The 23,383-nt window shown below is 43.3% G+C and overlaps 4 protein-coding genes across 6 annotated transcripts; all 4 read right to left on the reverse strand.

Annotated features, from left to right (window-relative positions):
• Nucleotides 1-290: 290 nt before the first annotated feature.
• Nucleotides 291-5,163, reverse strand: LOC136467054 (U-box domain-containing protein 9-like). Its single transcript, XM_066465607.1, has 2 exons — nucleotides 4,668-5,163; nucleotides 291-1,589 (listed from the first exon to the last, which is right to left on the reverse strand). The coding sequence occupies exons 1-2, from the start codon at nucleotides 4,962-4,964 to the stop codon at nucleotides 504-506; spliced, it is 1,383 nt and encodes a 460-aa protein (XP_066321704.1). The 5' UTR covers nucleotides 4,965-5,163; the 3' UTR covers nucleotides 291-503.
• A 1,693-nt stretch (nucleotides 5,164-6,856) lies between these two features.
• Nucleotides 6,857-9,888, reverse strand: LOC136463345 (NADP-dependent malic enzyme, chloroplastic-like). 2 transcript variants are annotated; one of them, XM_066462344.1, is made up of 9 exons: nucleotides 8,796-9,888; nucleotides 8,626-8,700; nucleotides 8,350-8,501; nucleotides 8,150-8,255; nucleotides 8,017-8,082; nucleotides 7,802-7,897; nucleotides 7,640-7,711; nucleotides 7,125-7,368; nucleotides 6,858-7,042 (listed from the first exon to the last, which is right to left on the reverse strand). In XM_066462344.1, exons 2-9 carry the CDS (start codon nucleotides 8,686-8,688, stop codon nucleotides 6,966-6,968), a joined length of 876 nt encoding a protein of 291 aa, XP_066318441.1. In that variant the 5' UTR covers nucleotides 8,689-8,700; nucleotides 8,796-9,888; the 3' UTR covers nucleotides 6,858-6,965. The 2 variants fall into 2 exon arrangements, with proteins under 2 accessions (XP_066318440.1, XP_066318441.1); XM_066462343.1 differs by having other exon boundaries at nucleotides 6,857-7,042; nucleotides 8,626-9,888.
• Nucleotides 9,889-12,771: 2,883 nt separating this feature from the next.
• Nucleotides 12,772-17,645, reverse strand: LOC136467055 (U-box domain-containing protein 9-like). The gene is made up of 2 exons (XM_066465608.1): nucleotides 17,149-17,645; nucleotides 12,772-14,070 (listed from the first exon to the last, which is right to left on the reverse strand). Exons 1-2 carry the CDS (start codon nucleotides 17,443-17,445, stop codon nucleotides 12,985-12,987), a joined length of 1,383 nt encoding a protein of 460 aa, XP_066321705.1. The 5' UTR covers nucleotides 17,446-17,645; the 3' UTR covers nucleotides 12,772-12,984.
• A 1,695-nt stretch (nucleotides 17,646-19,340) lies between these two features.
• On the reverse strand, nucleotides 19,341-22,369 carry LOC136463346 (NADP-dependent malic enzyme, chloroplastic-like). Of its 2 annotated transcripts, XM_066462346.1 has the most exons (8): nucleotides 21,277-22,369; nucleotides 21,107-21,181; nucleotides 20,831-20,982; nucleotides 20,631-20,736; nucleotides 20,498-20,563; nucleotides 20,283-20,378; nucleotides 20,121-20,192; nucleotides 19,341-19,849 (listed from the first exon to the last, which is right to left on the reverse strand). In XM_066462346.1, the coding sequence occupies exons 2-8, from the start codon at nucleotides 21,167-21,169 to the stop codon at nucleotides 19,589-19,591; spliced, it is 816 nt and encodes a 271-aa protein (XP_066318443.1). In that variant the 5' UTR covers nucleotides 21,170-21,181; nucleotides 21,277-22,369; the 3' UTR covers nucleotides 19,341-19,588. The 2 variants fall into 2 exon arrangements, with proteins under 2 accessions (XP_066318443.1, XP_066318442.1); XM_066462345.1 differs by having other exon boundaries at nucleotides 21,107-22,369.
• Nucleotides 22,370-23,383: the final 1,014 nt, after the last annotated feature.

The following is a 23,383-nucleotide window of genomic DNA, read 5'->3' on the forward strand; positions in this document are numbered from 1 at the left end:
GGTTATCTCGAAAGCCGGATAAAGACCTGAAAGGGACTTCCAGTCTTCCAATATGTAGTCAGCAGATTAGGTATCTGATTCCAATATGTACAAGTCAGCAGATTAGGTATCTGATTCGACAACGCGTGAAACATACGTCTCAGCGACCCATCTGTAGCACGGGAGAATGTTGACTCATCTCAACAGAAAAAGGCACCACAGATCATGAGCAAACACCACCCATATTTCTGTGACAAAACAAAAATCCATGTACGGCACCAGATATGATTCAGAACCACGTGCAAAGACCCTGAAGAAACATGTGAACTGCAAATTTCAGATGAACAAGAACGTTTCAGAGGGGAAACCACCACTTACTCTGCGAGACAAAAACTGTATATAATATAACCTCATATGTACCTAACCAAAGACGAGTATAGCTATATATGCAGGCTGAATATATACAGCGAAGCAACCAACGCCCCTCTTATTCCCCTAATTACACAACCATGGTAGGCGGGGCACTAGCAGGAGTAGTGCGGCTGGTGCAGGGTCCTCTTCATCTTATCAAGGATCCCGGCAGCCTTCCGCCGTGCCCTTGAAGTGCCGTTCTGCGTGAGCCAGGCCAGGGACCCATTCAGCTTCTCGTGCTCCGCAACCTCTCTCAGTTTGGTGCGGTCGTACATACAGACTGCGAAAAGCACCGCAACTGCATTCTCCTTGTTGCGCTTGCACTGGTCTTCCTTTATAACATGGAGCATGGAGGCCACGCCACCAGTCTCGCCGATCTCCTCTACTGTCTCATGGTCGCCCGACAGCAGGGCAAGGATGGCCAGAGACTCATCCACGAGCGAGTCATCAGCGATGGCCTTCAGGGTCACGTCAATAACCCCACTCTTGGTGGCCCTTGATTTGTTCTCGTGCAGCATGCAGAGGTTGAAGATAGCTGAAGCTGCATCTTTCTTTGCTATCATGCTGCCATGTTCGAGGAGATCCACCAGAGGCCTCATCACGCCTAGTTCGCCGATCTTCACCTTGTTGCTGTCAAGGGCCGATAAACTGAAGATGGCAGCTGCAGCATTGCTCCGGGACTCCATGGTTCCTGATTGTAAGGTCCTTATGAGGAACGGGATTGCCAATGGGTCATCTCCAATAATCTTCTTGTTGCTCTCATGGATAGAAAGGTTAAGAATAGTTGTCACCATATCCTCCAGAACTTCTGCATTGTTTTCTAGCTCTGGGTTGGATGCTACGGAAATCATCTGTGAGATTGAATCCGGTTTCTCTCCTAAGGCTGCTCTTAGTGAACTGTTGCACTTAGTCAACAGCCTGAGATCTTTAATGGCTTCCCTCTGCTCAGATAGGTTTGACGATGATGCGATCCTCTCAAATATTTTACTAAATGTCTTCCGCTCATTATTTTTAACCAGATCTTCGTCATGGTTCTCAACTGGTGGCAGAGTGATCCCATTATCTGTGCACCACTGTGAGATCATGCTTCTGACAAGGTGGTTCGGGATGATAATTGTATTTGAAAGGACTTGTTGAGTCTGTGGGCATGTCCGGTTTCCAGCACTTAACCATTCTTGAATGAAACGACGATCATACGTCTGCACAAGGAGTAGAATAATTATGTCAAGCTTATGCCGCGAAAAAATCAATTTAATATTGGACTTTATGCCAATTCAGCAGTAAAGAAAGCAATTACTACTTATGAAACATATTTGTAACTCATAAGCTACATGACTTTTGTGTAAGCATACAGAGAAACAAACAGTTGTATGAAGCAGACCGATTTGTTACTTTTCTCAACTATTATGTTAAGCCAATCAGCCTGTTCGCTTGTTGGTTTCAGCTAGGACTTATCTGTCAGTCAAAGTGTTTTTCTCTCACAATAAACCAGCACCAACCGAGCTTATCAACCCAGAATCCAACCAACGAACAGGCTGGATACAATATTTTGGATTCGTGCAACCAATACACAACGTCAACATCAGGGGCCACACAAAGTATGAGTTATTTATAAAGAGAATTTAGTTAAATCACATCAGTCATTCAGGCACAGTGATGAATATGGGACCTTGGCCAGGAAAATGAAGCTGGTAATACCAACCATTTTATTCAAGAAGAATCTAAATTAACCTATTTCTCCTGAAGGTAAAAGTGGTAGTGTCATACCAACTTATTCATGCAAAAATGCTGCAAACAGAAGTCTCAATCGTATTTATTTGAACACAACTGGGTGGCGCAGGGCTAATTAAAATTTGAATTAAACTTGTCAAGTCGTTTGTAAGGAAAACTGAGGCTTGTTTATTTACTCCCCTAAAGTTTAGTCCCTATTACATCGAATATTTGAACACATGCATAGAGTATTAAATATAGACTAAAAAAATAACTAATTATATAGATTTTGACTACTTTGCGAGATGAATTTTTTAAACCTAATTAGTCCATGATTTGACAAGGCAGTGCTACAGTAAACATATGCTAGTGACGGATTAATTAGGCTTAATAAATTCGTCTCGCGGATTACTGAGGACCTGTGTAATTTATTTTATTATTACTATCCGAACACTCCCATATGACACCCGATGTCACCCGATGTGACACCCCTAAACTTTATCCCTGAATTTAAACACCACCTTAGGTTGTCTCCAATGGATGACCCATATGGAGACCTAAACCCAAAATGAGTCGTGGATGGTACTGTATCAGCCTCCAATAGAATACCTATATGCGAAACCCATTTTAGGTTACAGCAGAGGCACAACCCAAATATGAGTTTCCTCTCTCCTGGAGACTCATTTGCAGAAAGGGTTCTCTTTTGGATCATGTTGTTGAAGAAAATCAAAAATAGATATTAAACCATTTAGCTGTATCGCTAACAAACATGGAACGGGTCTTCTATTTTGGGATGTCATTGCAGATCTCTGAACGAAGGAATAAATTCTGAACAGGACACGCCGACAGAGGCAGGAAAGTCAATACAGTACAGCTAGTATGGGATACAGCACATCTCCAAAGGGACAGGCAATTGAAGTGTTAGAACTCTTGTATCCAAAACCAGTTAAAACTGAATCTTCAAACATTAACTTTTGTTATGAGCAGCTCCATTCCCCTCTTCAATACAGAATAATTCATCCATTGTGCAAATTTATATAAAAGCTACTTTTCTTTTTAATTCAACATAATACATACAGTTACATGTTGACTCACTCCCTTCCAGAACTTTTATGGCTTTAACTTTCAATGATGTAACACTTTCACATGGTGGGGTGAAGCAATTGAAACAAGAACCAAGAACAACCCGGAAAGAATCAAGGTATATGTGCTGGGAATGGAAGTCTCTCAGCAAACAAGGACGAGTACCACGGCACCAATATAGCGGACGAAAAATAGCTAAAAGGTTCGTTCAATTGATGCGGTGCTCACATCACACCGACAGAATGATGCAAACAAAATCCCAAGGCCATAAAAGCTGAATCTTTTCATGATTAGTCAATGCGAAGAACTAGGGAACGGCAAGTGAACATGGCAATAAAACTCGGGTCACATGCACTGTCCAACATGGGGGGCGTAGGACGGTCAGAGTGACAGCACCCATCTGAAATCACGTAATAATAATCGTCGTTCCAAATCCAAGCCATAAAATCCGGGTCTCGTGTTGCAGTACGCAACGTCATCTGTGGAAAGAGAGCAGAAGCGCACGCGGTTGCGTAGCAAAGAGGAAGAATCCCCATGTGGGTTCGTCTCTATTTAGTACTTGCCATGGAGAAAGTACAAGAGAATGGTGCAACGACAGTTCCAGCAACAGGAATGGAACACTTATTCAATCAGAGATCGTAATTTTACAAGAGCTAGCAAGAGGTTAAATAATTAAAACAGCACAGGAAATTAGAATACTCTATCGCTCAGTAAGATCAGTCTATTTTAGCCCATGCCTGGAGAATAACCACCAATAATCGAACGACAAAAGCAACAGTAGCACCGAAAGAGAAAGTTGTAACCCTCGCGTCCTCAGAATAATCAACGACAAAAAAGAAAAAAAATCTGACTGTAACAAAAGGAAAAGTAAAAAAAGAAACTACTCCTAGACGGAATCTTTTGAAAACGCTGATCAGCAGCCGCAATCACATCACGGGAGAGCGGCGAATCACGAGCAAAAAGTAGCAGATGAAAAATAAATAAAACTTGACAGAAATAAAGGGGGCACAAACAAAACTGTCCGAGGCAGGAAAGGGACAGGTGGCGGTATCATCAGAAGCTTCTGGCACACCACAAAATTAAATTTTTAGCTGTGTGTGGAGGTTCAGACGTCGCAGCAGCGCTAGCACAGCCACAGAGTGCAAGGATGAGGACACGAGCGAGAGTAGAGGAGGAGCAATCAAAAGGACTTGCGCCGGGAAAGGGAAGGTAAATTATACTGTAGGCGCTAAAAGGAAATTCGAAATCCGTCCCGTCGATCACTTCACTTATACTAGGAAATAAATAAAATCGCACTTCAATTCTTTTCTTAAAAAATCGTATTAATACGGCAGGCTAAAAACTTACTACGTAGCTTGGTTGAGAAACGGCAATTAATGCTAGTAAAATAAAATCCACCGGCTGAAAGGAGCACATCCAATCCAATCTAATCGACCCCGCAACACCAAGCGACGACGGGGAAGGGAAGGCGAGGTGGTAAGTACCTGGCCGGAGGCGAGGACGACGGGATCCCTCATGATCTCCGAGGAGATGGGGCAAAGGAAGTGCTCCGGCACCGCGGCCTCCGTGCGGCGCTTGTTCCGCCCGCCGTCGGCGTCGCCTGCCGTGTTGTCCTTGCGGGGGCCAAGCTCGGCGTCCCTGAGCTTGGCGAGCGCCTCGGCCGCGTCGTCGAAGGCCTCGGCGTCGGCGCTCCCGGCCACCACCGCGGCCACCAGGCGCCTCAGCCGGCGCCGCATCGCCGCCGCCTCCTCTGCCGAGGCCACCGGCGTCGGCTTCGCCATCCCCCAGGCCACCTCTCCGCTAGCCAACGGTATTGGATGCTGCTAGCGCTGAAGCCTCGCGGTCGCGGTCGGGCCTGGCGCCGGCGTGCATGGAGAGGAGGTGGCGGTGGAGGAGGAGAGGAGGGTTAATGGCGGACGGGTGGTGGTGGCCTGGTGGGTTACAGAGGAAGGAAGGGAGGCTAAGCGACGGGTTTATGCGAGGGGTGGGACCCGCGCGGGCACGTTTTGCCCCGTGATTGATTTGGTTTCGAACGGCGGGGCCACCGGGTTTGGGGCGACGTGTGCGCCACTGCCTGCTGGACCAGTTTTATTTCTTATTATTATAATTATTAATTGCAAATCTATATGCTCCTGAATACTATCTCTCTGCCACAAGAAATTAATTTCCCGAATCTCCTCAAGTCAAATTATCTTAAATTTAATTAAATTTATAGAAAATAATAATATCCTCTATGACACCAAATATACATTATAAAAATATATATTATGATGTGTCTAGTGACACCAAATATATATACATTATAATAATATAGTATATCATGATATATCTATTGATACAAATTTAATGTCAGAAATATTAATAGGTTTGTAAATTAATTAAATTTAAAATAGTTTGACTTATAACAAATCTTAAAATTGATTTATTCTACGACAGAGGCAGTAAAACTATACCAGCAATACATATACTTGAGAGACAGATGCTACAATAATTACATTACATTACATGGGTGCTTTTATTATCGATTTTGGACTCGCATGGACACTAATTTTTCCGTGGAAGCTATATGTGTGAGATGTAGAGTTGCAATACTAAGCGCGCGTTTAGTTTCTGGAAGTTGGAATTTAGGGTTGCTGTAGCAATTTCGTTTTTATTTGGCAATTAATGTTCAAACATGGACTAATTAGGCTCAAAATGTTTGTCTCGTAATTTCCCACCAAACTGTACAATTAGTTTTTTTTTCGTCTACATTTAATGCTCCATACACGGGCCACAAACATTCGATGTAATGGCTATTGTAGCACTTTTTGGGATTTTGGGTTGGAACTAAATAAGGGCTAATATGTTGAGCTTTTCTTAAACAATGAAGAGCACAATCTTAGCATTCACGCCGGACAGAATGATGTTTACTTGCATTGTTTTGAGAGAAAAAGGTGAGGAGGCTGATTGTGAGCACATTATGGTCAGACACGAGTGAGTGGAGAAGATTGCTCTAGACTCTAGTATACCAACAAAGCCGTCGTTCATTTTCCTGCATCCACGGACGCATTGCCACATTGGCCATTTATGTTATTTGGTACTATATCATTCATTGACTCATCAAGTTTAAATTCTTCCGTATTCGGTCAGAGTTTTATTTCATTCCTACACTTAGTTTTCTCGTTTTCTATATATATGGGTCCATGCTTCTCTTTCAAATGGGTCTCTTTTACTTCTGTCCTCCAAATTATATTTGCTGAGACTATAAATACAATTTTTTTTTGGAAACAACACTAAACTTTCTTGCTATTATTTTTTATAGTGAAACTTTTTTCACATCTCTCACCAAAAACAAAAGAAACAGAAACCATATCCTGTCGTGTTTGTATTTTTCCACGGCTCATAGGTGTATGCAAGAAGAAGGGGCTCTTGCGTTTGTACCCTTGTTTTGTATCGAAATTGTGATTTTGCCCTTATTTTTTTGACTTTGTGAATTTACTCCTACTGTGCCATTCACGAAGCACCAATTTGCCCCTGCTCCGTCATCCACCCCTAACGGTGTTAAACTTTGTACAAAAGGACATAAATGCCTATGCGATTTTGTCCCTGTTTGTTATGCCTAATTGTGATTTTACCTTGATTTGGAATTAGACTTTTTTATTGTATGCTGATAATTGATTAAATTTGGTCAAACATATTTGGCACAACTTGCAATTATTTGAACTCAGATTTAATATTGATAAATATTCAAAATTTTGGGATCAAAAGGTTCATAATGCTGGGATGGGAGATTACATAAGATGCTACAGAGATCGATTCATATGTAGACAGTGGACTGGACTCCGCCGTGTTTCCATGTGTTCTGGTCTCAAATTAGTTCCTATATAGCAGAAACCAGATATGTCTCAAATTAGTTCCTGTATAGCAGAAACCAGATATAAATGATCACGCTGCACACATACGCCTCTCCATGTACAAGCTAAGGCTAGGATCATCAGCGACTCTAGCTTTCTGAGGCTTTGGTCTCTGCTCGATGCCGCCGCATCCAGCGTCGGCATAGCTCTGGACACTGCCGCCTTCTCCCAGTGAAACCTCCTGAAGTCGGTACCGATTCGGCGATGCCGTGCAGGATGGTCTCTGGCACAAGGCGCAGGGGCGGCGGCAGGACGCAGGTGATGGCGATCTCCAGGTGGCTAAACGCTCCCTCTGGACAGAAAGAATGATGGCAAAATTATACCAGATGTCCTTCCAGAAATGAATGGATAAGAAAACATGTGAAAGTTGATGAGAACGAACTACAGCCACATCGTTACTGGCAGAGAAAAGTTGCTTATATAATATACTAACATTAAAATATTTTTCTCGACAGAGCAGCAGAAATTCTAGTGAGTATTCCAACCACAAAAGGCAATAAACTGAAGGATGGTTATCTCAATTAATCTGGCATAGCAAAAGTACAATTTTGAGTCTAACTCACCTGAATGAGGACTTTCTCACCGTAGATTTGCTTAACAGCAGCCATGAACTCTTCCATAAGCTCATCATACTCCTGCCATTAAGGAAAATGCACAGATAAGTTCTCAAGCGTCACATATTTTGCGAATTCCTAACTCCCAGCAATCTCGACACAACTACATACCTCGCTAGTTGCACGTTTTTGCCGGAGTCCAATGTAGAACTCATCATTAAGCAGTTTCTCATTATTTGTGCCAACGTCAATTGTGATAGGCAAACACTGCAACGTAATTTAGAATTCGCCAATTGCGATAACTTAGTTGTTTGTTGGTACCAAACATACAGGACCATTACAAGAGATGCAACCAAAAAGGGGACAGAAAAGATATGACCGCTTACAGCTGATGGACGAACTCCTCCAAGAGCAGTGTATAGAGCAAGCTTGCCTACAGAAATTCCCATTCCCTATAGAAGGATTCAGTATAATATAAGCAAAGGCCCTCAAGTAATACGCAACTAATGAGAATCATACCTGACAACCCAAATCTCCAAGTCCCAAGATTCGCTTACCATCAGTAACACAGATAACTTGAATGTCCCTATGTGGCCAGTTCCTTAGAACTTCTAGGACCCTCCCCCTGGAATGCACCTCGAGGTCAGTCCAGATCACATAGGTAGATAGGAAACAGCTATATATTTTTGTAAATTTCGAGCAAATACAGGCACACATACTTGTCCCTCAGGCTGACATACAGACCCTGTGGTTGTCGAAAGATGGACCCATACTTCTGGCAGGCCTCACCTACAGTTGGTGTGTAAACAACAGGAAGCAGCTCCCCCACATTATCAATTAAAAGCTTGTAGAAAAGCCTCTCGTTCCTCTCCTGAAAACAGGAGTTGTTAAGCACAATGATGCAACCAACCATTCGTTCTAAGTGAACATCTCATTTCAATTATGCTGGCAGTCGCAAGCTTTCATATAAGAGTAGAAAGGATAAACTGGGATACCTGAAGGTCCATCATGGCCATATAGCGCTGCAAAGGGACCTGATACTGCCGCAGGTTGTGCATGATCTTCTTAATCTACACATACATTAACGTGATCTTCAGTAAATAAAAAAAGAAAGAAAGGTCAGCACAAGAACAGATACTGTTGTAGCCAGTATTGTGCCCCATACTTGGAGTCACTGTCGAAGGGGTAGTGGATGAAACCAGACAAATTTGTATCGCTGTGGGCCAGCTTAGAATATACTTGCACGAAACAGGAACAATCCAAAGCAAAGTGGACAATTCCCGGCTTTGCTCAATAACTCTGGACCTAACTCAGCATGAGTTCATCTATGACTCCAACCCGATTCAGAATTCTACGACAACGCCAAAAAATCATTCCGAATTCAGAATTCTACAACACCGCCAAAGAAACATTCTGAAACTGAAACTTGCTAGAAACTCCCATGTGACATATGGTGATTTAACAAATCTAGACTATATCAGACTGGACCAAGCTGGAGCACGTTTTGATAAATTATTATTTTGAAACTAAAACAAAAGGCAAAATAAAGGGGAAGTTTCGGAAGAATGTAGCTAGTCAAGCACGCGAGCACTAATAGAACCAAGCAATTAGATTTGACTAGACGTATAATCAAGCAATAGTAGAATTAGAACCAATATGGTAGAGCTAGACAGCCAAAAGCTTCACGCATCTACTACACTCCTAAACACGTCAGCATCACGCGGACGAAACCGTGTACCAAGCCCGGATCAACACGAGAGTCTGAACCAAACCAGCAAAAGTAAATTGATATGAGATGGGCCATATAGCGCTGCAAAGGGACAATGGGATATCTGGTTACGAGCCCTCGCAGCGGCCGGCGAGCGCGCGGCGCGAGTGAGCCCTCGCGGTAGCCGCCGAGCGCGGCGGCGGCCGGCGAGCGCACGGCGCGGGCGAGCCCTCGCGGCCTCCGGCGAGCGCACGGTGCGGGCGAGCCCTCACGGCTGCGCCCCTGCCCGCTCCGCCTCCACGTCGCCAGGCGCCCTGGCAGCCGCGGCCAAGCACCGCCGCCGCCCGCCCTGATGCCGCGACGCCCGCCCCCGCGTCCCGAGCCGCTCCGCGCCCACGTCGTCCCGATGCGGGGTTGCCGGAGCGCCATGACCGGCGGGCGAGGTCGCCGAGGGCCGCCGTCGCGCGGGCGCGGGGTTGCTGGAGCGCCATGGCCGGCGGGCGCAGGGGCGCGCGGGCGCAACGGTGCTCGGCCGCCGGTCTTCTGTCCGCACCAGATAGCAACGAAGAGAACGAGCGGATAAGAACGAAGAGGAAGGGGCATTTCAGTCATTTCGCATCTGATTTTATGTGTTTTGTTTTTTTTAAATCGTTTAATCAGCCTCTAAATAACGGACATCCAAACCAGGGGCAAACGGCTCCTTCGTTTCAAAATAACAGGGGTAAAATCACAAAGTTGAAAAAACAGGGGTAAAATCACAATTAAACCTTTGGACAGGGGCAAAAACACCGTTTTTCCCAAGAAGAATGATATGGAAACACTGTGGCTCCATGCTCTCTGCGCAAATAACATAAAAGGTCGTCATTCCATTTTGTAAAAGGATAGGTGTCTGAGGGTGAGAGAGAGAGAGAGAGAGGCTGTTCTTTCCAAAAAGAGGGAAACCCTAAGAGAAAAAAACATATAGTCCTTTTAGTATTTTCATTGTGAACAAAATGTATATATGAATAATGGGAGGACAATGCAACTTCGTTCTCTATGTGTAAGTAACATATAAAATGGATTTATGTTTTGGTTCCGAATATATGCCTAGGTGTTAGAGATCCACCTTTCCCACAAAAAGGGAAAGCAAAAGAAAAAAAAACTATACTCCTTTTGTATTTTACGACGCACAATGTACATGTAAGAATGATAAGAAGGCATTGTAACTCAGATGCTTTGAGTGCAAGTAACTTAAAAACGGTTTTCTAGTTTTGCGGAGAGATATGTCCCTGAGCACGAGGGAGACCTATCTTTCCCGCTAAAAGTAAAAGGAAAAATAACATACTCCTATATTTCACATGGCACAAAAAGTGTATTTCAGAATGATGTGAAGACACCACAACTTCATGCTCTGCCTGCAAGTAACTTAAAAGTTTCTGTTTTGCTTAGGGATATGTCTCTAAGCACGAGAGATACCCGCCTTTCTTGCAAAAATGAAATATACTCCTTTTGTATTTTAATAGGTGCACAAAAGTGTATTAAAAACGCTATAAAGATATTGTGTCGCCATGTTCTAGGTCACTAGGTGCACGTAACTTAAAAGGGGGTTTTCTGGTTTTTGCGAAGAGATATGTGCCTGAGCACAAGAGAGACCCACCTTTCCCTTAAAAAAAGAAGATGGAAACAAAATTCCATACTCCTTTTTATTTTCACAATGCACTATATGCCTTTAGGTAAATGAGATCTCCATATCAACGATGAGTATAGCATCAAATATATATGAAGTGTTACACAACAGGATTTGTATTCCTACATGGAGGTACAGCTATTTTATGGAAGTCTTCTAAGCAGACTCTGACAGCAACCTCTACTAATCATTCTGAAATTATTGATTTATACGAGGCATCATGAGAATGTGCATGGCTTCGCAGAATGATTAACCACATACAACAGTCATGTGGTATTGATTCAATTGAATCACCTATAATTATCTATGAAGATAATTCCGCTTGTGTTACACAGATGCAATCAGGTTACATAAAGAGCAACATCACTAAGCATATTGTTCCTAAACTGTTTTATCCCCATGAATTACAAGAAAACGGGAAAATAAACATCTTGCAAATCAAGTCATGTGATAATCTCGCTGACCTATTTACTAAGTCTTTACCAACTTCTGTGTTTCAAAAATTGATACATGGAATTGGTATGCGGTGACTTCGAGATTTGCCAGAATCAGAGGAAGACATCTCCTAAATGTTGACATGTACCAGCATCATATTATACTATTTTCTTTCATAAGTTTTACTTATAAGGTTTCTTGTTAAAGTTTTTAATAAGGTAATATTAACATAAACATGTGTCATATTTCCTATTTTCTCTATCAGGGTTTTTGTGGGAAATATCAAAGACACATATTGCCCTCACAACTCATATATGGTTTTTTTTCCTAAAAAGGTTTTTCATGTGAGTTATCCAAGAGGCAATACCAATAATATGTCTTCATGGTTTCTCCTAATTTTCCCACTAGGTTTTTACAGGAGTTTTAGCGACATATCACTTTATATTGCTTTTCATATTTTTCCTGAAATGGTTTTTGGGGAAGTAATCTATATGTCGTATCTCCAATATTTTTCCCCACTGGGGTTTGTAATGGGATACCAATGACATAGTGATTTATTTAAATCACACTCATATATGCTATTTTCTTCTTATTTTCCTATCAGGTTTAAAGGAGTTTTTATAGCATATCTATCCATACATATTCCTTAGATTTTTCCCACAGGGTTTTTCGAGGAATCCAAGCTTACGGCTGCATTGATCTCAAAAAAGATTCGATCAAGGGAGAGTGTTATAAAACGGTGTCTCCGAACGGGCAGGCACCTGCTCGCCAACAGACACCTCTCCACTGGTGATCTCATCTACAGACAGTTAGGATTAGTAGTAGATTAACAGTTAATCCTGTCACTAGGGGCTTGTCCTTTGGTGAACGGTTGTCTCTTGGAGACACCTCCTCAAATATATATAATTCATTTTACAGATCAATGAAAAGCAGTTGTTCCAAAATCTTTTCATTTTTCATTCTCTTTCAATACTAACGTCTGACTGGAGCTTAACATCTTTAGGACTTCATCCAATGAGCCAAAGCCCAGTGCCCACACGGTGGTTATCTCGAAAGCCGGATAAAGACCTGAAAGGGACTTCCAGTCTTCCAATATGTAGTCAGCAGATTAGGTATCTGATTCCAATATGTACAAGTCAGCAGATTAGGTATCTGATTCGACAACGCGTGAAACATACGTCTCAGCGACCCATCTGTAGCACGGGAGAATGTTGACTCATCTCAACAGAAAAAGGCACCACAGATCATGAGCAAACACCACCCATATTTCTGTGACAAAACAAAAATCCATGTACGGCACCAGATATGATTCAGAACCACGTGCAAAGACCCTGAAGAAACATGTGAACTGCAAATTTCAGATGAACAAGAACGTTTCAGAGGGGAAACCACCACTTACTCTGCGAGACAAAAACTGTATATAATATAACCTCATATGTACCTAACCAAAGACGAGTATAGCTATATATGCAGGCTGAATATATACAGCGAAGCAACCAACGCCCCTCTTATTCCCCTAATTACACAACCATGGTAGGCGGGGCACTAGCAGGAGTAGTGCGGCTGGTGCAGGGTCCTCTTCATCTTATCAAGGATCCCGGCAGCCTTCCGCCGTGCCCTTGAAGTGCCGTTCTGCGTGAGCCAGGCCAGGGACCCATTCAGCTTCTCGTGCTCCGCAACCTCTCTCAGTTTGGTGCGGTCGTACATACAGACTGCGAAAAGCACCGCAACTGCATTCTCCTTGTTGCGCTTGCACTGGTCTTCCTTTATAACATGGAGCATGGAGGCCACGCCACCAGTCTCGCCGATCTCCTCTACTGTCTCATGGTCGCCCGACAGCAGGGCAAGGATGGCCAGAGACTCATCCACGAGCGAGTCATCAGCGATGGCCTTCAGGGTCACGTCAATAACCCCACTCTTGGTGGCCCTTGATTTGTTCTCGTGCAGCATGCAGAGGTTGAAGATAGCTGAAGCTGCATCTTTCTTTGCTATCATGCTGCCATGTTCGAGGAGATCCACCAGAGGCCTCATCACGCCTAGTTCGCCGATCTTCACCTTGTTGCTGTCAAGGGCCGATAAACTGAAGATGGCAGCTGCAGCATTGCTCCGGGACTCCATGGTTCCTGATTGTAAGGTCCTTATGAGGAACGGGATTGCCAATGGGTCATCTCCAATAATCTTCTTGTTGCTCTCATGGATAGAAAGGTTAAGAATAGTTGTCACCATATCCTCCAGAACTTCTGCATTGTTTTCTAGCTCTGGGTTGGATGCTACGGAAATCATCTGTGAGATTGAATCCGGTTTCTCTCCTAAGGCTGCTCTTAGTGAACTGTTGCACTTAGTCAACAGCCTGAGATCTTTAATGGCTTCCCTCTGCTCAGATAGGTTTGACGATGATGCGATCCTCTCAAATATTTTACTAAATGTCTTCCGCTCATTATTTTTAACCAGATCTTCGTCATGGTTCTCAACTGGTGGCAGAGTGATCCCATTATCTGTGCACCACTGTGAGATCATGCTTCTGACAAGGTGGTTCGGGATGATAATTGTATTTGAAAGGACTTGTTGAGTCTGTGGGCATGTCCGGTTTCCAGCACTTAACCATTCTTGAATGAAACGACGATCATACGTCTGCACAAGGAGTAGAATAATTATGTCAAGCTTATGCCGCGAAAAAATCAATTTAATATTGGACTTTATGCCAATTCAGCAGTAAAGAAAGCAATTACTACTTATGAAACATATTTGTAACTCATAAGCTACATGACTTTTGTGTAAGCATACAGAGAAACAAACAGTTGTATGAAGCAGACCGATTTGTTACTTTTCTCAACTATTATGTTAAGCCAATCAGCCTGTTCGCTTGTTGGTTTCAGCTAGGACTTATCTGTCAGTCAAAGTGTTTTTCTCTCACAATAAACCAGCACCAACCGAGCTTATCAACCCAGAATCCAACCAACGAACAGGCTGGATACAATATTTTGGATTCGTGCAACCAATACACAACGTCAACATCAGGGGCCACACAAAGTATGAGTTATTTATAAAGAGAATTTAGTTAAATCACATCAGTCATTCAGGCACAGTGATGAATATGGGACCTTGGCCAGGAAAATGAAGCTGGTAATACCAACCATTTTATTCAAGAAGAATCTAAATTAACCTATTTCTCCTGAAGGTAAAAGTGGTAGTGTCATACCAACTTATTCATGCAAAAATGCTGCAAACAGAAGTCTCAATCGTATTTATTTGAACACAACTGGGTGGCGCAGGGCTAATTAAAATTTGAATTAAACTTGTCAAGTCGTTTGTAAGGAAAACTGAGGCTTGTTTATTTACTCCCCTAAAGTTTAGTCCCTATTACATCGAATATTTGAACACATGCATAGAGTATTAAATATAGACTAAAAAAATAACTAATTATATAGATTTTGACTACTTTGCGAGATGAATTTTTTAAACCTAATTAGTCCATGATTTGACAAGGCAGTGCTACAGTAAACATATGCTAGTGACGGATTAATTAGGCTTAATAAATTCGTCTCGCGGATTACTGAGGACCTGTGTAATTTATTTTATTATTACTATCCGAACACTCCCATATGACACCCGATGTCACCCGATGTGACACCCCTAAACTTTATCCCTGAATTTAAACACCACCTTAGGTTGTCTCCAATGGATGACCCATATGGAGACCTAAACCCAAAATGAGTCGTGGATGGTACTGTATCAGCCTCCAATAGAATACCTATATGCGAAACCCATTTTAGGTTACAGCAGAGGCACAACCCAAATATGAGTTTCCTCTCTCCTGGAGACTCATTTGCAGAAAGGGTTCTCTTTTGGATCATGTTGTTGAAGAAAATCAAAAATAGATATTAAACCATTTAGCTGTATCGCTAACAAACATGGAACGGGTCTTCTATTTTGGGATGTCATTGCAGATCTCTGAACGAAGGAATAAATTCTGAACAGGACACGCCGACAGAGGCAGGAAAGTCAATACAGTACAGCTAGTATGGGATACAGCACATCTCCAAAGGGACAGGCAATTGAAGTGTTAGAACTCTTGTATCCAAAACCAGTTAAAACTGAATCTTCAAACATTAACTTTTGTTATGAGCAGCTCCATTCCCCTCTTCAATACAGAATAATTCATCCATTGTGCAAATTTATATAAAAGCTACTTTTCTTTTTAATTCAACATAATACATACAGTTACATGTTGACTCACTCCCTTCCAGAACTTTTATGGCTTTAACTTTCAATGATGTAACACTTTCACATGGTGGGGTGAAGCAATTGAAACAAGAACCAAGAACAACCCGGAAAGAATCAAGGTATATGTGCTGGGAATGGAAGTCTCTCAGCAAACAAGGACGAGTACCACGGCACCAATATAGCGGACGAAAAATAGCTAAAAGGTTCGTTCAATTGATGCGGTGCTCACATCACACCGACAGAATGATGCAAACAAAATCCCAAGGCCATAAAAGCTGAATCTTTTCATGATTAGTCAATGCGAAGAACTAGGGAACGGCAAGTGAACATGGCAATAAAACTCGGGTCACATGCACTGTCCAACATGGGGGGCGTAGGACGGTCAGAGTGACAGCACCCATCTGAAATCACGTAATAATAATCGTCGTTCCAAATCCAAGCCATAAAATCCGGGTCTCGTGTTGCAGTACGCAACGTCATCTGTGGAAAGAGAGCAGAAGCGCACGCGGTTGCGTAGCAAAGAGGAAGAATCCCCATGTGGGTTCGTCTCTATTTAGTACTTGCCATGGAGAAAGTACAAGAGAATGGTGCAACGACAGTTCCAGCAACAGGAATGGAACACTTATTCAATCAGAGATCGTAATTTTACAAGAGCTAGCAAGAGGTTAAATAATTAAAACAGCACAGGAAATTAGAATACTCTATCGCTCAGTAAGATCAGTCTATTTTAGCCCATGCCTGGAGAATAACCACCAATAATCGAACGACAAAAGCAACAGTAGCACCGAAAGAGAAAGTTGTAACCCTCGCGTCCTCAGAATAATCAACGACAAAAAAGAAAAAAAATCTGACTGTAACAAAAGGAAAAGTAAAAAAAGAAACTACTCCTAGACGGAATCTTTTGAAAACGCTGATCAGCAGCCGCAATCACATCACGGGAGAGCGGCGAATCACGAGCAAAAAGTAGCAGATGAAAAATAAATAAAACTTGACAGAAATAAAGGGGGCACAAACAAAACTGTCCGAGGCAGGAAAGGGACAGGTGGCGGTATCATCAGAAGCTTCTGGCACACCACAAAATTAAATTTTTAGCTGTGTGTGGAGGTTCAGACGTCGCAGCAGCGCTAGCACAGCCACAGAGTGCAAGGATGAGGACACGAGCGAGAGTAGAGGAGGAGCAATCAAAAGGACTTGCGCCGGGAAAGGGAAGGTAAATTATACTGTAGGCGCTAAAAGGAAATTCGAAATCCGTCCCGTCGATCACTTCACTTATACTAGGAAATAAATAAAATCGCACTTCAATTCTTTTCTTAAAAAATCGTATTAATACGGCAGGCTAAAAACTTACTACGTAGCTTGGTTGAGAAACGGCAATTAATGCTAGTAAAATAAAATCCACCGGCTGAAAGGAGCACATCCAATCCAATCTAATCGACCCCGCAACACCAAGCGACGACGGGGAAGGGAAGGCGAGGTGGTAAGTACCTGGCCGGAGGCGAGGACGACGGGATCCCTCATGATCTCCGAGGAGATGGGGCAAAGGAAGTGCTCCGGCACCGCGGCCTCCGTGCGGCGCTTGTTCCGCCCGCCGTCGGCGTCGCCTGCCGTGTTGTCCTTGCGGGGGCCAAGCTCGGCGTCCCTGAGCTTGGCGAGCGCCTCGGCCGCGTCGTCGAAGGCCTCGGCGTCGGCGCTCCCGGCCACCACCGCGGCCACCAGGCGCCTCAGCCGGCGCCGCATCGCCGCCGCCTCCTCTGCCGAGGCCACCGGCGTCGGCTTCGCCATCCCCCAGGCCACCTCTCCGCTAGCCAACGGTATTGGATGCTGCTAGCGCTGAAGCCTCGCGGTCGCGGTCGGGCCTGGCGCCGGCGTGCATGGAGAGGAGGTGGCGGTGGAGGAGGAGAGGAGGGTTAATGGCGGACGGGTGGTGGTGGCCTGGTGGGTTACAGAGGAAGGAAGGGAGGCTAAGCGACGGGTTTATGCGAGGGGTGGGACCCGCGCGGGCACGTTTTGCCCCGTGATTGATTTGGTTTCGAACGGCGGGGCCACCGGGTTTGGGGCGACGTGTGCGCCACTGCCTGCTGGACCAGTTTTATTTCTTATTATTATAATTATTAATTGCAAATCTATATGCTCCTGAATACTATCTCTCTGCCACAAGAAATTAATTTCCCGAATCTCCTCAAGTCAAATTATCTTAAATTTAATTAAATTTATAGAAAATAATAATATCCTCTATGACACCAAATATACATTATAAAAATATATATTATGATGTGTCTAGTGACACCAAATATATATACATTATAATAATATAGTATATCATGATATATCTATTGATACAAATTTAATGTCAGAAATATTAATAGGTTTGTAAATTAATTAAATTTAAAATAGTTTGACTTATAACAAATCTTAAAATTGATTTATTCTACGACAGAGGCAGTAAAACTATACCAGCAATACATATACTTGAGAGACAGATGCTACAATAATTACATTACATTACATGGGTGCTTTTATTATCGATTTTGGACTCGCATGGACACTAATTTTTCCGTGGAAGCTATATGTGTGAGATGTAGAGTTGCAATACTAAGCGCGCGTTTAGTTTCTGGAAGTTGGAATTTAGGGTTGCTGTAGCAATTTCGTTTTTATTTGGCAATTAATGTTCAAACATGGACTAATTAGGCTCAAAATGTTTGTCTCGTAATTTCCCACCAAACTGTACAATTAGTTTTTTTTTCGTCTACATTTAATGCTCCATACACGGGCCACAAACATTCGATGTAATGGCTATTGTAGCACTTTTTGGGATTTTGGGTTGGAACTAAATAAGGGCTAATATGTTGAGCTTTTCTTAAACAATGAAGAGCACAATCTTAGCATTCACGCCGGACAGAATGATGTTTACTTGCATTGTTTTGAGAGAAAAAGGTGAGGAGGCTGATTGTGAGCACATTATGGTCAGACACGAGTGAGTGGAGAAGATTGCTCTAGACTCTAGTATACCAACAAAGCCGTCGTTCATTTTCCTGCATCCACGGACGCATTGCCACATTGGCCATTTATGTTATTTGGTACTATATCATTCATTGACTCATCAAGTTTAAATTCTTCCGTATTCGGTCAGAGTTTTATTTCATTCCTACACTTAGTTTTCTCGTTTTCTATATATATGGGTCCATGCTTCTCTTTCAAATGGGTCTCTTTTACTTCTGTCCTCCAAATTATATTTGCTGAGACTATAAATACAATTTTTTTTTGGAAACAACACTAAACTTTCTTGCTATTATTTTTTATAGTGAAACTTTTTTCACATCTCTCACCAAAAACAAAAGAAACAGAAACCATATCCTGTCGTGTTTGTATTTTTCCACGGCTCATAGGTGTATGCAAGAAGAAGGGGCTCTTGCGTTTGTACCCTTGTTTTGTATCGAAATTGTGATTTTGCCCTTATTTTTTTGACTTTGTGAATTTACTCCTACTGTGCCATTCACGAAGCACCAATTTGCCCCTGCTCCGTCATCCACCCCTAACGGTGTTAAACTTTGTACAAAAGGACATAAATGCCTATGCGATTTTGTCCCTGTTTGTTATGCCTAATTGTGATTTTACCTTGATTTGGAATTAGACTTTTTTATTGTATGCTGATAATTGATTAAATTTGGTCAAACATATTTGGCACAACTTGCAATTATTTGAACTCAGATTTAATATTGATAAATATTCAAAATTTTGGGATCAAAAGGTTCATAATGCTGGGATGGGAGATTACATAAGATGCTACAGAGATCGATTCATATGTAGACAGTGGACTGGACTCCGCCGTGTTTCCATGTGTTCTGGTCTCAAATTAGTTCCTATATAGCAGAAACCAGATATGTCTCAAATTAGTTCCTGTATAGCAGAAACCAGATATAAATGATCACGCTGCACACATACGCCTCTCCATGTACAAGCTAAGGCTAGGATCATCAGCGACTCTAGCTTTCTGAGGCTTTGGTCTCTGCTCGATGCCGCCGCATCCAGCGTCGGCATAGCTCTGGACACTGCCGCCTTCTCCCAGTGAAACCTCCTGAAGTCGGTACCGATTCGGCGATGCCGTGCAGGATGGTCTCTGGCACAAGGCGCAGGGGCGGCGGCAGGACGCAGGTGATGGCGATCTCCAGGTGGCTAAACGCTCCCTCTGGACAGAAAGAATGATGGCAAAATTATACCAGATGTCCTTCCAGAAATGAATGGATAAGAAAACATGTGAAAGTTGATGAGAACGAACTACAGCCACATCGTTACTGGCAGAGAAAAGTTGCTTATATAATATACTAACATTAAAATATTTTTCTCGACAGAGCAGCAGAAATTCTAGTGAGTATTCCAACCACAAAAGGCAATAAACTGAAGGATGGTTATCTCAATTAATCTGGCATAGCAAAAGTACAATTTTGAGTCTAACTCACCTGAATGAGGACTTTCTCACCGTAGATTTGCTTAACAGCAGCCATGAACTCTTCCATAAGCTCATCATACTCCTGCCATTAAGGAAAATGCACAGATAAGTTCTCAAGCGTCACATATTTTGCGAATTCCTAACTCCCAGCAATCTCGACACAACTACATACCTCGCTAGTTGCACGTTTTTGCCGGAGTCCAATGTAGAACTCATCATTAAGCAGTTTCTCATTATTTGTGCCAACGTCAATTGTGATAGGCAAACACTGCAACGTAATTTAGAATTCGCCAATTGCGATAACTTAGTTGTTTGTTGGTACCAAACATACAGGACCATTACAAGAGATGCAACCAAAAAGGGGACAGAAAAGATATGACCGCTTACAGCTGATGGACGAACTCCTCCAAGAGCAGTGTATAGAGCAAGCTTGCCTACAGAAATTCCCATTCCCTATAGAAGGATTCAGTATAATATAAGCAAAGGCCCTCAAGTAATACGCAACTAATGAGAATCATACCTGACAACCCAAATCTCCAAGTCCCAAGATTCGCTTACCATCAGTAACACAGATAACTTGAATGTCCCTATGTGGCCAGTTCCTTAGAACTTCTAGGACCCTCCCCCTGGAATGCACCTCGAGGTCAGTCCAGATCACATAGGTAGATAGGAAACAGCTATATATTTTTGTAAATTTCGAGCAAATACAGGCACACATACTTGTCCCTCAGGCTGACATACAGACCCTGTGGTTGTCGAAAGATGGACCCATACTTCTGGCAGGCCTCACCTACAGTTGGTGTGTAAACAACAGGAAGCAGCTCCCCCACATTATCAATTAAAAGCTTGTAGAAAAGCCTCTCGTTCCTCTCCTGAAAACAGGAGTTGTTAAGCACAATGATGCAACCAACCATTCGTTCTAAGTGAACATCTCATTTCAATTATGCTGGCAGTCGCAAGCTTTCATATAAGAGTAGAAAGGATAAACTGGGATACCTGAAGGTCCATCATGGCCATATAGCGCTGCAAAGGGACCTGATACTGCCGCAGGTTGTGCATGATCTTCTTAATCTACACATACATTAACGTGATCTTCAGTAAATAAAAAAAGAAAGAAAGGTCAGCACAAGAACAGATACTGTTGTAGCCAGTATTGTGCCCCATACTTGGAGTCACTGTCGAAGGGGTAGTGGATGAAACCAGACAAATTTGTATCGCTGTGGGCCAGCTTAGAATATACTTGCACGAAACAGGAACAATCCAAAGCAAAGTGGACAATTCCCGGCTTTGCTCAATAACTCTGGACCTAACTCAGCATGAGTTCATCTATGACTCCAACCCGATTCAGAATTCTACGACAACGCCAAAAAATCATTCCGAATTCAGAATTCTACAACACCGCCAAAGAAACATTCTGAAACTGAAACTTGCTAGAAACTCCCATGTGACATATGGTGATTTAACAAATCTAGACTATATCAGACTGGACCAAGCTGGAGCACGTTTTGATAAATTATTATTTTGAAACTAAAACAAAAGGCAAAATAAAGGGGAAGTTTCGGAAGAATGTAGCTAGTCAAGCACGCGAGCACTAATAGAACCAAGCAATTAGATTTGACTAGACGTATAATCAAGCAATAGTAGAATTAGAACCAATATGGTAGAGCTAGACAGCCAAAAGCTTCACGCATCTACTACACTCCTAAACACGTCAGCATCACGCGGACGAAACCGTGTACCAAGCCCGGATCAACACGAGAGTCTGAACCAAACCAGCAAAAGTAAATTGATATGAGATGGGCCATATAGCGCTGCAAAGGGACAATGGGATATCTGGTTACGAGCCCTCGCAGCGGCCGGCGAGCGCGCGGCGCGAGTGAGCCCTCGCGGTAGCCGCCGAGCGCGGCGGCGGCCGGCGAGCGCACGGCGCGGGCGAGCCCTCGCGGCCTCCGGCGAGCGCACGGTGCGGGCGAGCCCTCACGGCTGCGCCCCTGCCCGCTCCGCCTCCACGTCGCCAGGCGCCCTGGCAGCCGCGGCCAAGCACCGCCGCCGCCCGCCCTGATGCCGCGACGCCCGCCCCCGCGTCCCGAGCCGCTCCGCGCCCACGTCGTCCCGATGCGGGGTTGCCGGAGCGCCATGACCGGCGGGCGAGGTCGCCGAGGGCCGCCGTCGCGCGGGCGCGGGGTTGCTGGAGCGCCATGGCCGGCGGGCGCAGGGGCGCGCGGGCGCAACGGTGCTCGGCCGCCGGTCTTCTGTCCGCACCAGATAGCAACGAAGAGAACGAGCGGATAAGAACGAAGAGGAAGGGGCATTTCAGTCATTTCGCATCTGATTTTATGTGTTTTGTTTTTTTTAAATCGTTTAATCAGCCTCTAAATAACGGACATCCAAACCAGGGGCAAACGGCTCCTTCGTTTCAAAATAACAGGGGTAAAATCACAAAGTTGAAAAAACAGGGGTAAAATCACAATTAAACCTTTGGACAGGGGCAAAAACACCGTTTTTCCCAAGAAGAATGATATGGAAACACTGTGGCTCCATGCTCTCTGCGCAAATAACATAAAAGGTCGTCATTCCATTTTGTAAAAGGATAGGTGTCTGAGGGTGAGAGAGAGAGAGAGAGAGGCTGTTCTTTCCAAAAAGAGGGAAACCCTAAGAGAAAAAAACATATAGTCCTTTTAGTATTTTCATTGTGAACAAAATGTATATATGAATAATGGGAGGACAATGCAACTTCGTTCTCTATGTGTAAGTAACATATAAAATGGATTTATGTTTTGGTTCCGAATATATGCCTAGGTGTTAGAGATCCACCTTTCCCACAAAAAGGGAAAGCAAAAGAAAAAAAAACTATACTCCTTTTGTATTTTACGACGCACAATGTACATGTAAGAATGATAAGAAGGCATTGTAACTCAGATGCTTTGAGTGCAAGTAACTTAAAAACGGTTTTCTAGTTTTGCGGAGAGATATGTCCCTGAGCACGAGGGAGACCTATCTTTCCCGCTAAAAGTAAAAGGAAAAATAACATACTCCTATATTTCACATGGCACAAAAAGTGTATTTCAGAATGATGTGAAGACACCACAACTTCATGCTCTGCCTGCAAGTAACTTAAAAGTTTCTGTTTTGCTTAGGGATATGTCTCTAAGCACGAGAGATACCCGCCTTTCTTGCAAAAATGAAATATACTCCTTTTGTATTTTAATAGGTGCACAAAAGTGTATTAAAAACGCTATAAAGATATTGTGTCGCCATGTTCTAGGTCACTAG

Source organism: Miscanthus floridulus, chromosome 7 (assembly GCF_019320115.1).
Source record: "Miscanthus floridulus cultivar M001 chromosome 7, ASM1932011v1, whole genome shotgun sequence".
Taxonomy (NCBI): Eukaryota; Viridiplantae; Streptophyta; class Magnoliopsida; order Poales; family Poaceae; genus Miscanthus; species Miscanthus floridulus.

Bases quoted from the DNA above. Each gene is read 5' to 3' on its own strand.
- LOC136467054 (XM_066465607.1), bottom strand. From the start codon at position 4,964: ATGGCGAAGCCGACGCCGGTGGCCTCGGCAGAGGAGGCGGCGGCGATG. The intron at 1,590-4,667 runs GTACTTACCACC...CTCCTTGTGCAG, and splicing joins TCGTCCTCGCCTCCGGCCAG to ACGTATGATCGTCGTTTCAT.
- LOC136463345 (XM_066462343.1), bottom strand. From the start codon at position 8,688: ATGCACAACCTGCGGCAGTATCAGGTCCCTTTGCAGCGCTATATGGCC. The intron at 7,898-8,016 runs GTAAGCGGTCAT...ATTACGTTGCAG, and splicing joins GAGGAGTTCGTCCATCAGCT to TGTTTGCCTATCACAATTGA. The intron at 7,369-7,639 runs GTGAGTTAGACT...CTTTCTGTCCAG, and splicing joins GTGAGAAAGTCCTCATTCAG to AGGGAGCGTTTAGCCACCTG.
- LOC136467055 (XM_066465608.1), bottom strand. From the start codon at position 17,445: ATGGCGAAGCCGACGCCGGTGGCCTCGGCAGAGGAGGCGGCGGCGATG. The intron at 14,071-17,148 runs GTACTTACCACC...CTCCTTGTGCAG, and splicing joins TCGTCCTCGCCTCCGGCCAG to ACGTATGATCGTCGTTTCAT.
- LOC136463346 (XM_066462346.1), bottom strand. From the start codon at position 21,169: ATGCACAACCTGCGGCAGTATCAGGTCCCTTTGCAGCGCTATATGGCC. The intron at 20,737-20,830 runs GTATGTGTGCCT...GGTGCATTCCAG, and splicing joins TATGTCAGCCTGAGGGACAA to GGGGAGGGTCCTAGAAGTTC. The intron at 20,564-20,630 runs GTATGATTCTCA...ATCCTTCTATAG, and splicing joins TTGGAGATTTGGGTTGTCAG to GGAATGGGAATTTCTGTAGG.